The following is a 12,328-nucleotide window of genomic DNA, read 5'->3' on the forward strand; positions in this document are numbered from 1 at the left end:
CTTAACGAAAAAATACTTAAGTATAGTGTTTTGGAAAGCTCTCGAGATAAGCTACAAGAATATACAATAAAAAATGGGGGTATCTATTTAAAAACATCATTGTGACCTTGACCTGATCTTTATGACGCAACTCAAGGTCAAACTGCTAATATCACAAAATAGATCTTTTTAAACCCTACAACTTTTGTATTTAACATTTTTTTATACAACGCTTTGTTTTCGAGATATTCAGGTGTTCCGGTACATAATATTCACCCTGTATAATAATATATGTTCACACGAAACAAAAATAAAGTTGTATGAAAAAGAGAAATAACGTTTAATTGAATTTCATTCAATTAAACATCAACATTATGTACTACCTAAATTATAAATATTTACTTCGATTGTATTTACGTATTACATATCACAATAAACATCGTATCCGGAGCATTTCCACACTTTCACAAATGTATCATATGTGATATGCACGCAATATACTTAGTAAAATAACGCTGTGGTTCGTACGAAAAAATTCGTTGTCTGTTTACATCATTAGAAGTCGGTTAGTCCATCTTCTTGGTAAGTTAACTGATAGTGGTAATTATGCATAATAATGGCGACCTCACAGATTTCATAGATTTCTGCTGAGTAACGTGCAAAAAGTTTTAACTGTCGCTCATTGTTTGTTAAAAAGTTATTCACAAAAAAAAATACATTAATATCAAGATACATTAATAGAGTATATTAAATGTAGTATGTATGGTGTCTGTTCCTAGCCGTTTAACAGGGGGGCTACGCCCCCCAGACCGCCCGCATCGCGAGGGGGGAGGCCAAGTCTATTATACTTAAGCTAAAGAGTGAGAATTTCTCACAAAAGTGCAGCGGTGCGAGGGTCTGGGGGGTGTAGCTTCTCAGTCTTACGGACGATCACTTTTTTATTTTTATTATTTTCTATTTATGAAACTTCAAATATAATAGGAACACACGCACACAACGCGAGCAGCGCGCGCGCGTGTGTGTGCGTGTGTGCGTGCGCGTGTGTGTGTGTAGCAAGTATCTTGCTAGCTTACAAATTCGGTGTTTTTGTATATATGGTGTCCAAAAATTACTTTTATTTTATGCAACTTTGTTAATAATTTTTCTGCTGGCAACGCGTTTTCCTCGTTAGGAGGCTGGCCCGGCTAGCCTGGCGTGCTGATGCTACAACGCGCACAGCGTTCGTTTCACTGCAGCACACGTGCTGATTGGCTAGTGGGTTGCCGCTCGATAGAAATTTTTTATCGTTAATATCTCAAAATATTATGTGGTTGTTTAAAAAAAGATACTCATTCCATTACTCATCCTGACTTATTCTAGCTTTATGCTAGCTCTGGTACAGTACGGTCAGACACTCTGCATATACAGGGTGTCTCATTTTAATCGATTACCTCAAATATCTCTTGAACAGTGCATTTTAGGGAAAAATGTTTCAGATAAAAGTTTTGGGATTTCGAGAGGGACATAAGATGATATCATTGGTTTGGTTTATTAAGTAATGAGACTGATTTTCTTGAGCCAATCAGAAGGGTCGGGGGACAGAGTCCCCAGGCATGACGGTTGGTGGGAAATGTCAGGTAAACGGTCCGACCCAGCTCGATTGTCTCTGAGCCTTTACAGAGTACAGATCGCTTACGAAGTGGACAGCTGTTTGAGCGTCGCGTCATGGGTCAAAATACAGCGCAGTGTCGATCATCAATACGTGATAAAGTTTTGCGTTAAACTCGAAAAATCTGCGACTGAGACGCTTGCTATGATAGAAAAAGCATACGGGAAGGATGCTTTATTGAAAGTACAAATGTTTAGGTGGCACAAAGCGTTCAGAGAAGGAAGAGAGTACATCGAGGATGAGTCACCTAAACACTTGTCCTTTTGAGAAAGCATCCTTCCCGTGTGCTTTCTCTATCATAGCAAGCGTCTCAGTCGCAGATTTTTCGAGTTTAACGCAAAACTTTATCACGTATTGCTGATCGACACTGCGCTACATTTTGACCCGTGATGCTCAAACAGCTGTCCACTTCGCAAGCGATCTGTACTCTGTAAAGGCTCAGAAACAACCGAGCTGGATCGGACCATTTACCTGACATTCTCCACCAACCGTCATGCCCGGGGACTCTGTCCCCCGACCCTTCTGATTAGCCCAAGAAAATCAGTCTCATTACTTCCCGGACAAACCATGTATATATCGATCAAGAAATAGAAAATTACTAATAAATAAAATTTAGATAAAATAATTAATAATGGGATGACAGGTAATATTTGTTTTTCATTGCATTTGTAGAGGTTATATTTCTTGTTTGAATGTCAAATTTTTGGAAAGGACACAACAAAAATTTATGAAAAAACGTTCTTTTTAGCATTTGTAAAAATAAATATTTAGATAGTGTTGAAGATTGATACCAATATAAGATTTGTCAGAATTGAGTACACGAATCATATAAGAAGCCTCTTTCTCGACTTTGCCATTAAGCAATTGTGATTAATGTATCTATCTAATGATTAAAAGAAAACAAAAGAAAAAGAATTTAATTAATAAGTTAAACTAATTAATAAGTTAAAATTATGGTTTCCTTAATATTAACCATTAATATGGTTTCCTGCGATTTTATGTTAATTTGATAGTTTTCATGAATTATTTATGTTTTGTTAAATATTAGAGAATTTCTTTTATTCATTGTGCCATTAGACAACTGATTATTATAGTTAATAAGCCAGACTAAATCTTTTATTTCTCTCAATAGGTAGGAATAGGTAGATAGGAACAAATAGGTAGGAATTATGCGCTAATTATGCGCTCTTATACTCAGGTAAATTCGATTTTTGCGTTGCAACCTTTAAGGGGCTTCTCCCTTGACGCGAAAAACATAATCACCATAAAATTCTCCTTAAAACGAAAGAGATCCTTAAATCAATTATATACGATGAATCTACGATTTATGCGCTCTTATGTCCAGGCAATTTCGATTTTCTTGGATATAGCAACGCATAAATCGTAGATTAATCTTTCATAAGTGGTTTAATGATCTCTTTCATTTTAAGGGAATTTCAAGACGATTTCAAGACGATTTCGCAACAAGATAAAAGTCCCTTAAGAGTTGCAACGCAAAAGTCGAAATTGCTTAGATATAAGAGCGCATAAATCGTAGATTCACCGTATATAATTGATTTAGCGATTTTTTTTATTTTTAAAAAGTTTTCTGGCGATTATGTTCACCGCGTCAAGAGAGAAATCTATTCACTAAAAAAATTTTATTTTATCGTAACTAAAACAGCGCAAAATTTGTTAGTTTCATTTTCGAAGAGCGCATAAATAGCGCATTATTATATATCGTCTGTGTTCATTTTGTATTAAGTAGGGGAGCCAGCTAGGCGGACATCTTTAGTCCTTTGCGTCCACCCGAAAGATCCAAAAATGTCGCAATTAGCGGCTGCTAAATAAATGAGAAAATCAAAAGTATTCGTACAGAAGTGGATGCACCGATACAATGGTAAAAAATGTCGATGATTTACTGGAACGTGGCTCAATAGGCAAATTTGGTCGAAAGTATGCTGCGAAGATGCCAGACAATTATCGACGCCAGTAGTGATTGGACGCATTATTAATATAATTGCATCTTTGTTCTGATTGAGTACAATGCATATATATATTTGAAAATCTTGTTTATTCATTTTATTTATAAATTAACTCGACCACGCTCTTACTTTACAGACTATACATACAAGTCATCGAATATAAATTTGCGGTAAAATTAGTATTTAGGTAAAAATCCAAATACCGCGTTGATTGTTATTAATTACACAAAGGACTTACTAAATGAGAGAGAAGAATAATAACAAGCGACATGTATACGTTACTCCGCCTCGAAATCAGCTGTTTACTCATCGTTGCTAAGAGGTAAGCCATTTCTTTTACACACAGAGCCTGTCCTATCGCTTCTCATAAACTCATTTGTTTATACATTTTAATTAATTACGGAATAAATATTGAGAAAATTTCAAAATGATATGTAACTTTTATGATCATTTTGACTCGTTCTACCCGTATACGGCGATTGCTCGATCAGTTACCGGACATCCTGTATATAAATTTGATATGCACATAGAAGGCGACTCGTGTATATATACAAGTTAATAGGTTTTTCTTTAATATACAATAAAAAAGATATCTTGATAGAAAATACGCGGGAGATAAAGTGGGGAGAGGCGCCTGCGTGCGCCAGAGGAATTGAGAAAGGAAAAATTAGAGAGGCAACGTAACATAAATAAAAGAATGTAATAAAAAAAGAACTAGGAACAATTTGTAACCATAAACAAAAGAAACAGAAATACAAAACACTCGAGTACACTATCATGCATGTATTTCAAAAATATACGTGTCAATTGTCATAAATTTATAGTCGCGGCTCCATCTTTGAAATCCCATCCATGCACCTACACATTTTCTTTTCATATCTTTCACCTAGTCTCATTGATTCTCTATCCAAAAAAAATTTAATATACCTTTTATTTTTAATAGAAAATTCCTTCTAATTTTACTATAATTTCAAATAATGCAGAAAATTGTTAATAGAGTTTCTTTTGCTAACAAATTTTATTTCATTTAAAATTTATATATTTATTATATTATTATATTTATGTTTTATTTGTTTAGACTCAATTCCACCAATGTTGATCAAGCCTTAAGCCATCTTTAAACTAATTGAAACAAAGACTTAAAATCAGATCAAGGTCAAACGATGTTTGTGGAATCCAGCCTTAGGGAATCATAGAATACAAAACTAATAGATCATAGAATATAGAACTAATAGATTATTCAAGAATTTCGTATGTATTTATCCTATTATGTCATTATTCTATTTGCGAACGAATATTATATAGGATATTATAACTTTGTGTACCATTTAGATTGTCAACTATATTCGTGACATTGAAGGAGATTTGCAAACAGTTTCTCAGTGTTCGCAAAACATTCGCCAACTATATATCTGCACTGTGTAAAGAGAAGTAATTTACGCTTGCTCAAGTATCATATTTCACACAAAAATTATTTCCAAATTCAAATTACAAAAAAGTATCTATTATCTTCAAGCAAACAAAATATACTGGCATGGATTCGGACATTAATATGGATGTGCAAAAATTGTGCACTGATAGTTCTTGGATGAACTGCAATCATAATTATAACAATTTCTTCAATCCAAACATTTGCCACGTTTGTAAAATAGAAAAAAGACCTCTAATAAATTGCACTAATTGTCACATGATCACTTACTGCAGTAACAGTCATAGAGAAGTACATTTTAAACAACATCAGCAATTTTGCGCATATATAACAGAATATTTAAAACAGAACGACAACAAGGGACGTCGTTCAGAAACATCCGAATGGATTGAGTCAAGAAGAACATTTTTGCGCGTAATCACGCAACAGTTTCCACGTAGTCTGGAGCCGTACGAAAAGCAAATGATCATTTTCGCAAGAAAGTGTTGTATTTGTCATCAACAGATTAAATTAACTCACTGTAGAAAATGCTATTCCGTCAACTACTGCGAATCTCATCGCCTAGATTTTAAGCAAAATCACAATTTAAAATGCAAGGAGTTGCGGTTAAGACTTAACCTAGATATCTTATATATCATACCTGTAGAATTTCAACAATTAATTACATTTCCTAATGGATCGGAACCTTTTGAAGACATGAATGAGTTTGTTTTCAATTGTGTGCACTGTTCTTATAGGAGTTTAGGTCATAAACAAATTATTACAAAATTCGCATATTTCTGTTCCGATTACGTATCAGGACCATTCACGCTGTATGATAGTATGAGAAAATCGCAGTTATTAGATCTTCCAAATATGGTGGGACCTCAATTTGTTATTCACGTAATTTCAGCAAACTCCATTGAAAATAAATATGTAAAGGCTTGGGAACTTCTCCAGCATGTTTTATGTCAGATAAAGGAGCTAACAGTTGTACTGATAGGAAAAGAATTGAAAACTCGAAATATGAATTTGGAAAGTTGTGATAGCTGCAAGTGCCAAAATCAGAAGGTTAAAGTTGTATGTCGTCCTGGATCTTACCCCGAGTACAGGACTGATCCAACGTTTCAGCAACCAAATGTGATCATAATGTTTCAAGCACATTTTAATAAAACAACCTTATGGCAAGAAGATAGCTTATTGACATCACATCGCATGAAATGTCCATATATTCTGACAGCTGTGTCGCAATCTATAGCGGAAGAGAACATAAAAATCATACGAAAGATGCTAAATATAAATCCTAAATATGATGGACCAAACAATTTTAAGTCTCTTTATCCATTCAGACAGTTGCACACTGATTGTGTCGGTTATCGTAATTCGTATGTAACTATATATTGAAGTTCATATTCTCTATAAAAACTATTTTAAACAATTTGAAGCTCTTTTATGCAATTTCGATATCACTCGTATTATTATAAAAAAAACAAAAGATACATGGTCTTCATGAATTATGAATATTTTTATATGATTTATTTTGTATGATTTATGAATGTTTCTAATAAAGATCTTATTCAACTACTTTTTCTTTTTTGTTGTTGTGTAGCGTACAATTTACAGACTTATTTTTGTACGGTCAATGCGGAATGGACTTTGAATTGCGCGAAAAATTACAAACTCTAAATGCCGCACAATTATCCATCACGTTCTGCACGAAAAGTGCGAACGGTTACAAAATGAATATTGCTTTGTTTGAAGATAGATATAAACACTTTTTTGATAAAAGTGTAGTGGTTAAAAGTTAGTCTTAAAATTATAATATATTTAATTTCACAAACGATGTAGATTAATAAAGTAGGTTAATAAGGTAGATTAAAAATGTAGGTTAATTAATAACGATGTAAATAAAATAATAAAACTTAATAAAACTTAAATTACCGAATTCAATATAGAGGGAGAAAGTGCTTTAAAAATGGCGCGTAAAAAAGGGGTGTTGCAATTATTGAAAAATGGTATTCGAACAAAAAAAATAATTTATTATTGTGACTGATTAATCGCGCTTATTTTTACATCACTGTTATTTTATAGGTATGTTTTTCTATTGCTAAGCTGCACTTTCGAAACTTAAAAAGAGACATATCTACAGATAAAATTTAGTAGAAGAAAAATGAGAGTGAACTAGTACCGCCAGTTCAGCAAAATAAAGCAGATCCCATATAAGATGACGATAACAGCTGAGTGAGTTCCTTCATGTGTCAAAGTAAAGTATGCTGCGCTTTAAGAAAACGCTCTGTTAGACTATACTATTAATATAGTTGAAGTCACGTAATAGTGCAAATAAATATATATCGACCAAGAAATAAAAAATTACCAATAAATAAAATTTAGATAAAATAATTAATAATGGGATAATAGGTTACATTTGTTGAATATTGCATTTGTAGAGGTTATATTTCTTGTTTGAATGTCATATTCTTGAAAGGGACACAACAAAAATTTATGAAAGGAACATCCCTTTCAGCATTTGTAAAAATAAATGTTCAGGTAGTGTTGAAGGTTGGTACCAATATAATATTTGTCAAAACTGGACACACGAATCATGTGGTATAAGAAGCGTCTTTTTCCACTTTGTCATTAGACAACTGTGATTAATGTATTTACTAATGAATAAAAGGAAAATTAATGAATAAAAGGAAAAAATTGAAAAAAATTTAATTAATAAGTTAAACTTAATATGATTTCCTGTGATTTTATGTTAATTTGATTGTTTTCATGGATTATTTATGTTTCGTTAACCATTTATCAGAGAGTTTCTTTTATTCATTATGACACTAGACTACTGATTATTATAATTAATAAGCGAAGCTGAATCTCTTCTCTTTCTCTAAATTTGTAATATTTTCAAATTCTTATTAAAAGAAAATGTTACTCTTATGTTACATTATCTTTTTTTTTAATTATTAGAGAATTGAGTTTATTTTATTGAGAGTACAAATTAGTTCGGTCCGTTTAAAAAAGATGGCTCTGGCTGTTATGAATGTTTCATAGTGACAGCTGATTTCGGTGGTTTCAGAGAGGTTAGACATCTGTCAATAATATTCAGTTTATATCGCTTTGAGTTTCATACAAAACCCCTGTTTTTTACTGTGTTGAATATGTCAAATTTTGTGTTAAAGCAGCATTTGCGGGAGGTTTTAGTTTTCTGCTTTAATTGGAAGAAAAGTGCAGCTGAAGCGCATCGAATGCTTGTAGAAGTTTATGGTGACAATGCTCCAACTGATAAATCATGTAGGGAATGGTTTCGACATTTCAAGAATGGTGATTTCAGCGTTGAAGACAAGCCTCGCTCTGGACAGCCAAAAAAATTCGAAGACAAAGAATTGGAGGCATTACTCGATGAAGATCCGAGTTAAACGCAAGAGGAGCTTGCAGAATCATTGGGAGTTACGCAACAATTGATTCGTTTGAGCCGTGCATTACGAGAAAAACGGCCGGAATACGAGCAAAGACATGACAAAGTTATTCTTCTGCATGATAACGCTCGGCCTCATGTCGCAAAAGTCGTAAAAAATTATTTGGAAACGCTCAAGTGGGATATTTTACCGCACCCGCCGTATTCGCCGGATATTGCTCCTTCTGATTACTGGTTGTTCCGACGGATGTAGCACGATTTGGCAGGTCAGCGGTTCACTTCTTTCGCAGAAATCGAAAATTGGCTCCTAACTTGGATCGCCTCAAAAGACGGGACATTTTTTCGAGATGAAATTCGAAAATTGCCTGAGAGGTGGGAAAAAGTAGTAGCCAGCGATGGACAATACTTTGATTAATCTGTTCAATTATTTTGTTCTAAAATAAATGCATTTTGACCATAAAAAACGGACCGAACTAATTCGTATTCCCAATATTTTAATTTTATTTCATTTATATTATATATTTATTATATTATTATATTTTTGCTTTATTTATTTAGGGAATACAATATACAAGTGATAGATTGTTTAAGAATTCCATATGTGATTATGCGCAATATTCTACTTGCGAACAGATATACGTAGGCAATTATAACTTTGTATACTATTTGCCAACTACATTTGTGTACCAACTATATTCGTGACATTTAAGGAAACTTGCGAGCAGCTTCTCAGTGTTCGGGAAACAGTCACCAAATATACATCTAAACCGTGTAAAGAAAACTATTTTATTTTTGCTCAGGTATCGTATCTCACACAAAAATCACTTCTAAATTCAAATTATAAAAAAGTATCCCTTATCTTCAGGCAAACAAAATATACTGGCATGGAGATTAATGCGGATGTGCAAAAATTGTACAATGATAGTTTGTGGATAAACGCCGATTATAACTATAATAATTTCTTTCATCCAAATATCTGTCACGTTTGCAAAATAGTAAAAGAAAAACTGATATTTTGCCATAACTGTTACATGATCTCTTACTGCGGTATACCACATAGAAACATGCATTTTAAGCAGCACCAGCAATTTTGCATATATATTACAAAATATTTAAGACAGAGCGGTAACATAACATGGCGCCTTCGTCAATTAGAAACGGTCAAATGGATTGAATCAAGAAGAGAATTTTTACGCGTAATCATGCAACAGCTTCCACATAGTTTGGAACCGTACGAAATACAAATGATCATTTTCGCAAGATCGTGTTATATATGTCATAAACAGATTCAGATAAATTACTGTAAAAAATGCTATTCCGACTACTACTGCTATAATCATAAGCAAGATTTTGACATCAATCACGCATCAAAATGTGAGAAGTTGCTGTTAAAACTTAACCTAGATATCTTAAGTGTCATACCTACAGAATTTCAACAATTAATTACATTTCCTAATGGATCGAAACCTCTTGAAGACATGAATAAGTTTGTTTCCAATTGTGTGCACTCTTCTTATAGGGATTTGGGTCCTTCTAATCGAATTTTTACAAAATTTGCATATTTCTGTTCCGATTATGTATCAGGACCATTTACGCTGTATGATGGTATGAAAAAATCGCAGTTATTAAATCTTCCAAATATGGTAGGACCTCAATTTGTTATTCACGTAATATCAGCAAACTCCATTGAAAATAAATATATAAAGGCTTGGGAACTTCTTCAGCATGTTTTATGCGAAATAAAGGAGCTAACAGTTGTACTAATAGGAGAAGAATTAAAAACTCAAAATATAAATTTGAAAAGTTGTGATGACTGCAAGTCTCAAATTCAGAGGATTAGTGTCGTGAGCCGTCCTGGATTTTATCACGAGTATACGAGTGATCCAACGTTTCAGCAACCAAATGTGATTATAATATTTCAAGCATATTTTGATACAACAAACACATGGCAAGAAGATAGCTTATTGACATCACAGCGTATGAACTGTCCGTGTATTCTAACAGCCACATCGCAATCTGTAGCGGAAGAGAACATAAAAATCATACGAAAGATTCTAAATATAAATCCTATATATAATGGACCAAACAATTTCAAGTCTCTTTATCCATGCACACAATTATACAATGATGGTATTGGTTATCGTAATTCGCATATAACTGTGTATCGGGATTTATATCCTTCATGAAAACCATTCTAAATGATTTGAAGCTTTCTTATGCGACTGCCATATCTCTTAGATAACATTAATACAAAATATACAAAAGACAGATTGCCCTCCTGAATTGTGAATATTTTTATAATATATAATCTAAATTTTATGAATTATGGATATTTATGGATATTTATAATAAAGAATATATATAACAGCTCTTTCTTTCTTTTATGTTCTTGTTGTCTTATTGTTGTTGTCTTTTAATCAAAACATATTGATAGTAATATACGAATACATGAAATGCATAAAAGCATCCCAAAACAGCATGTTGCTTTTATATACTCTTGCGCGCAAACGTTGTACACGTAATGCGCGTATTACACATTTTCGAAAACCAAGAGTTTCATTGAAAAATGTTGCAAACAAAATTAATATCGTTTCAAGGGGACGTTTAATGATGCTATTCACATGAATTTTTTAAATAGAGTAATAATATGTGCTTTTTTAATATAAATTGATTCCTCTGGTTATTTCGTGTATAGAAGTGTTGGAGTAAAATAATTTAAAAGTAGATATTTTCCGAGATAAATAAATAAATATATATATATATATATATATATATATATATATATATATTAAATAAAATATTATATAAAAATATATATATATTTTTTTTTTAAGTAATTCTGATACTTTCCAGTAAAAGATAACGTACGTCTTATATGTTATGAACTTCTCGATAATGTTACTTTAAATCTTATACGTTGAATGATAGAGAAAGTCGATTAGTAATGTTAACCTCTGTATAATGATCGCAGATAACAGAAAATTTAAGATGAATTCAAAATTGCTAGTAGATTTTAGAAAAATGCAATACGCAATAAACTGTATATCTTTCAGACCAAGAGTCAAGCAGATGCAGCGAGGACAATTTATTTACCAAATTCTTAAATATTGCCTATTTATCAGCCTATTTCGAGTGCATCTTTGCGAAAAAAAAATATAGGAATACGAAAAAATTACCCGGCATATGCTATTAAAAAACTAAAATTTTTCAATAGCATGTAAGATTTACGTAGATTTAAGTAGATTTTACGTGTTTACTTGTAGTTTTTTCCGTAAGAAAATACTCCTTGTACTGTTGTATCTCAATCTATTTACTAACAACATTTTAAAAACTTGCAAATTTTCATTCTTTCTCCACATTCCCTGTTTTATTTTGCACTTGCGCTCGCGCACGGGAACATAAATTAACTCGTTTTTTAAAAGAACAAGGACCTTTACTATTTACGAAAATATCGTATAATTTTACGAGCTGAATACGAGATTGATACACGTTCGCCCGCGATCACGACGCGTTGCTCTCTCTCTCTCTCTCTCTCTCTCTCTCTTCCTCTCTCTCCTCTCTCTCTCTCTCTCTCTCAACTCTCTCTTTTTACTTATTATAAAACAGCTCTTCACCGCCGACTGCGTCGTTATGAAGGCCTTAATCTGGTTCATTATAATATCCTCATCAGGTTATACTATTGAATCCCTATCACGTTTTCCCATACACAACAATAATGTTAAATCAATGTTGAGAAGATGTTGAATTGCAACAATGTCAATATTGCAATAATATTGAGGAACATTGAATCAACCTTGCACAAACCTTAATATAATAAAAATATAATAAAAATATAATAAAAATGTCCGTTTAAAAATTTTCCGCGTAGATTTCATTAAAAAAAATTAATTCTTAATTTTTTTATTACTATTAAT

The 12,328-nt window shown here is 32.6% G+C and overlaps 3 protein-coding genes across 7 annotated transcripts in view; 2 read left to right on the top strand and 1 right to left on the bottom strand.

Moving 5' to 3' along the window:
* Nucleotides 1–6,583, top strand: part of LOC116844021 — an 11,317-nt gene extending 4,734 nt beyond the window's left edge. Inside the window, exons 1-4 of one of the 4 annotated variants that reach the window (XM_032815084.1) lie at nt 3,166–3,647; nt 3,728–3,913; nt 4,670–4,842; nt 4,924–6,583. In XM_032815084.1, the coding sequence (XP_032670975.1) occupies nt 5,126–6,403 (1,278 nt within the window). In that variant the 5' untranslated portion in view covers nt 3,166–3,647; nt 3,728–3,913; nt 4,670–4,842; nt 4,924–5,125 and the 3' untranslated portion in view covers nt 6,404–6,583. Of the gene's footprint in view, nt 1–3,165; nt 3,914–4,669; nt 4,843–4,923 lie in introns of those variants that run through there. The other 3 variants (XM_032815085.1, XM_032815086.1, XM_032815083.1) reach the window with 3 other exon arrangements.
* Nucleotides 1–12,328, bottom strand: part of LOC116844018 (cilia- and flagella-associated protein 61-like) — an 84,242-nt gene that overhangs the window by 15,242 nt on the left and 56,672 nt on the right. The window lies entirely within an intron of this gene.
* On the top strand, nt 9,047–10,760 carry LOC116844020. The gene is made up of 2 exons (XM_032815082.1): nt 9,047–9,214; nt 9,280–10,760. The coding sequence occupies exon 2, from the start codon at nt 9,299–9,301 to the stop codon at nt 10,598–10,600; it is 1,302 nt and encodes a 433-aa protein (XP_032670973.1). The 5' UTR covers nt 9,047–9,214; nt 9,280–9,298; the 3' UTR covers nt 10,601–10,760.

Source organism: Odontomachus brunneus, unplaced genomic scaffold (genome assembly GCF_010583005.1).
Source record: "Odontomachus brunneus isolate Ranch 3 - 2012 unplaced genomic scaffold, Obru_v1 Obru_scaffold_038, whole genome shotgun sequence".
NCBI lineage: Eukaryota > Metazoa > Arthropoda > Insecta > Hymenoptera > Formicidae > Odontomachus > Odontomachus brunneus.

Coding starts and splice junctions, on each gene's coding strand:
- LOC116844020 (XM_032815082.1), top strand. CDS start 9,299: ATGGAGATTAATGCGGATGTGCAAAAATTGTACAATGATAGTTTGTGG.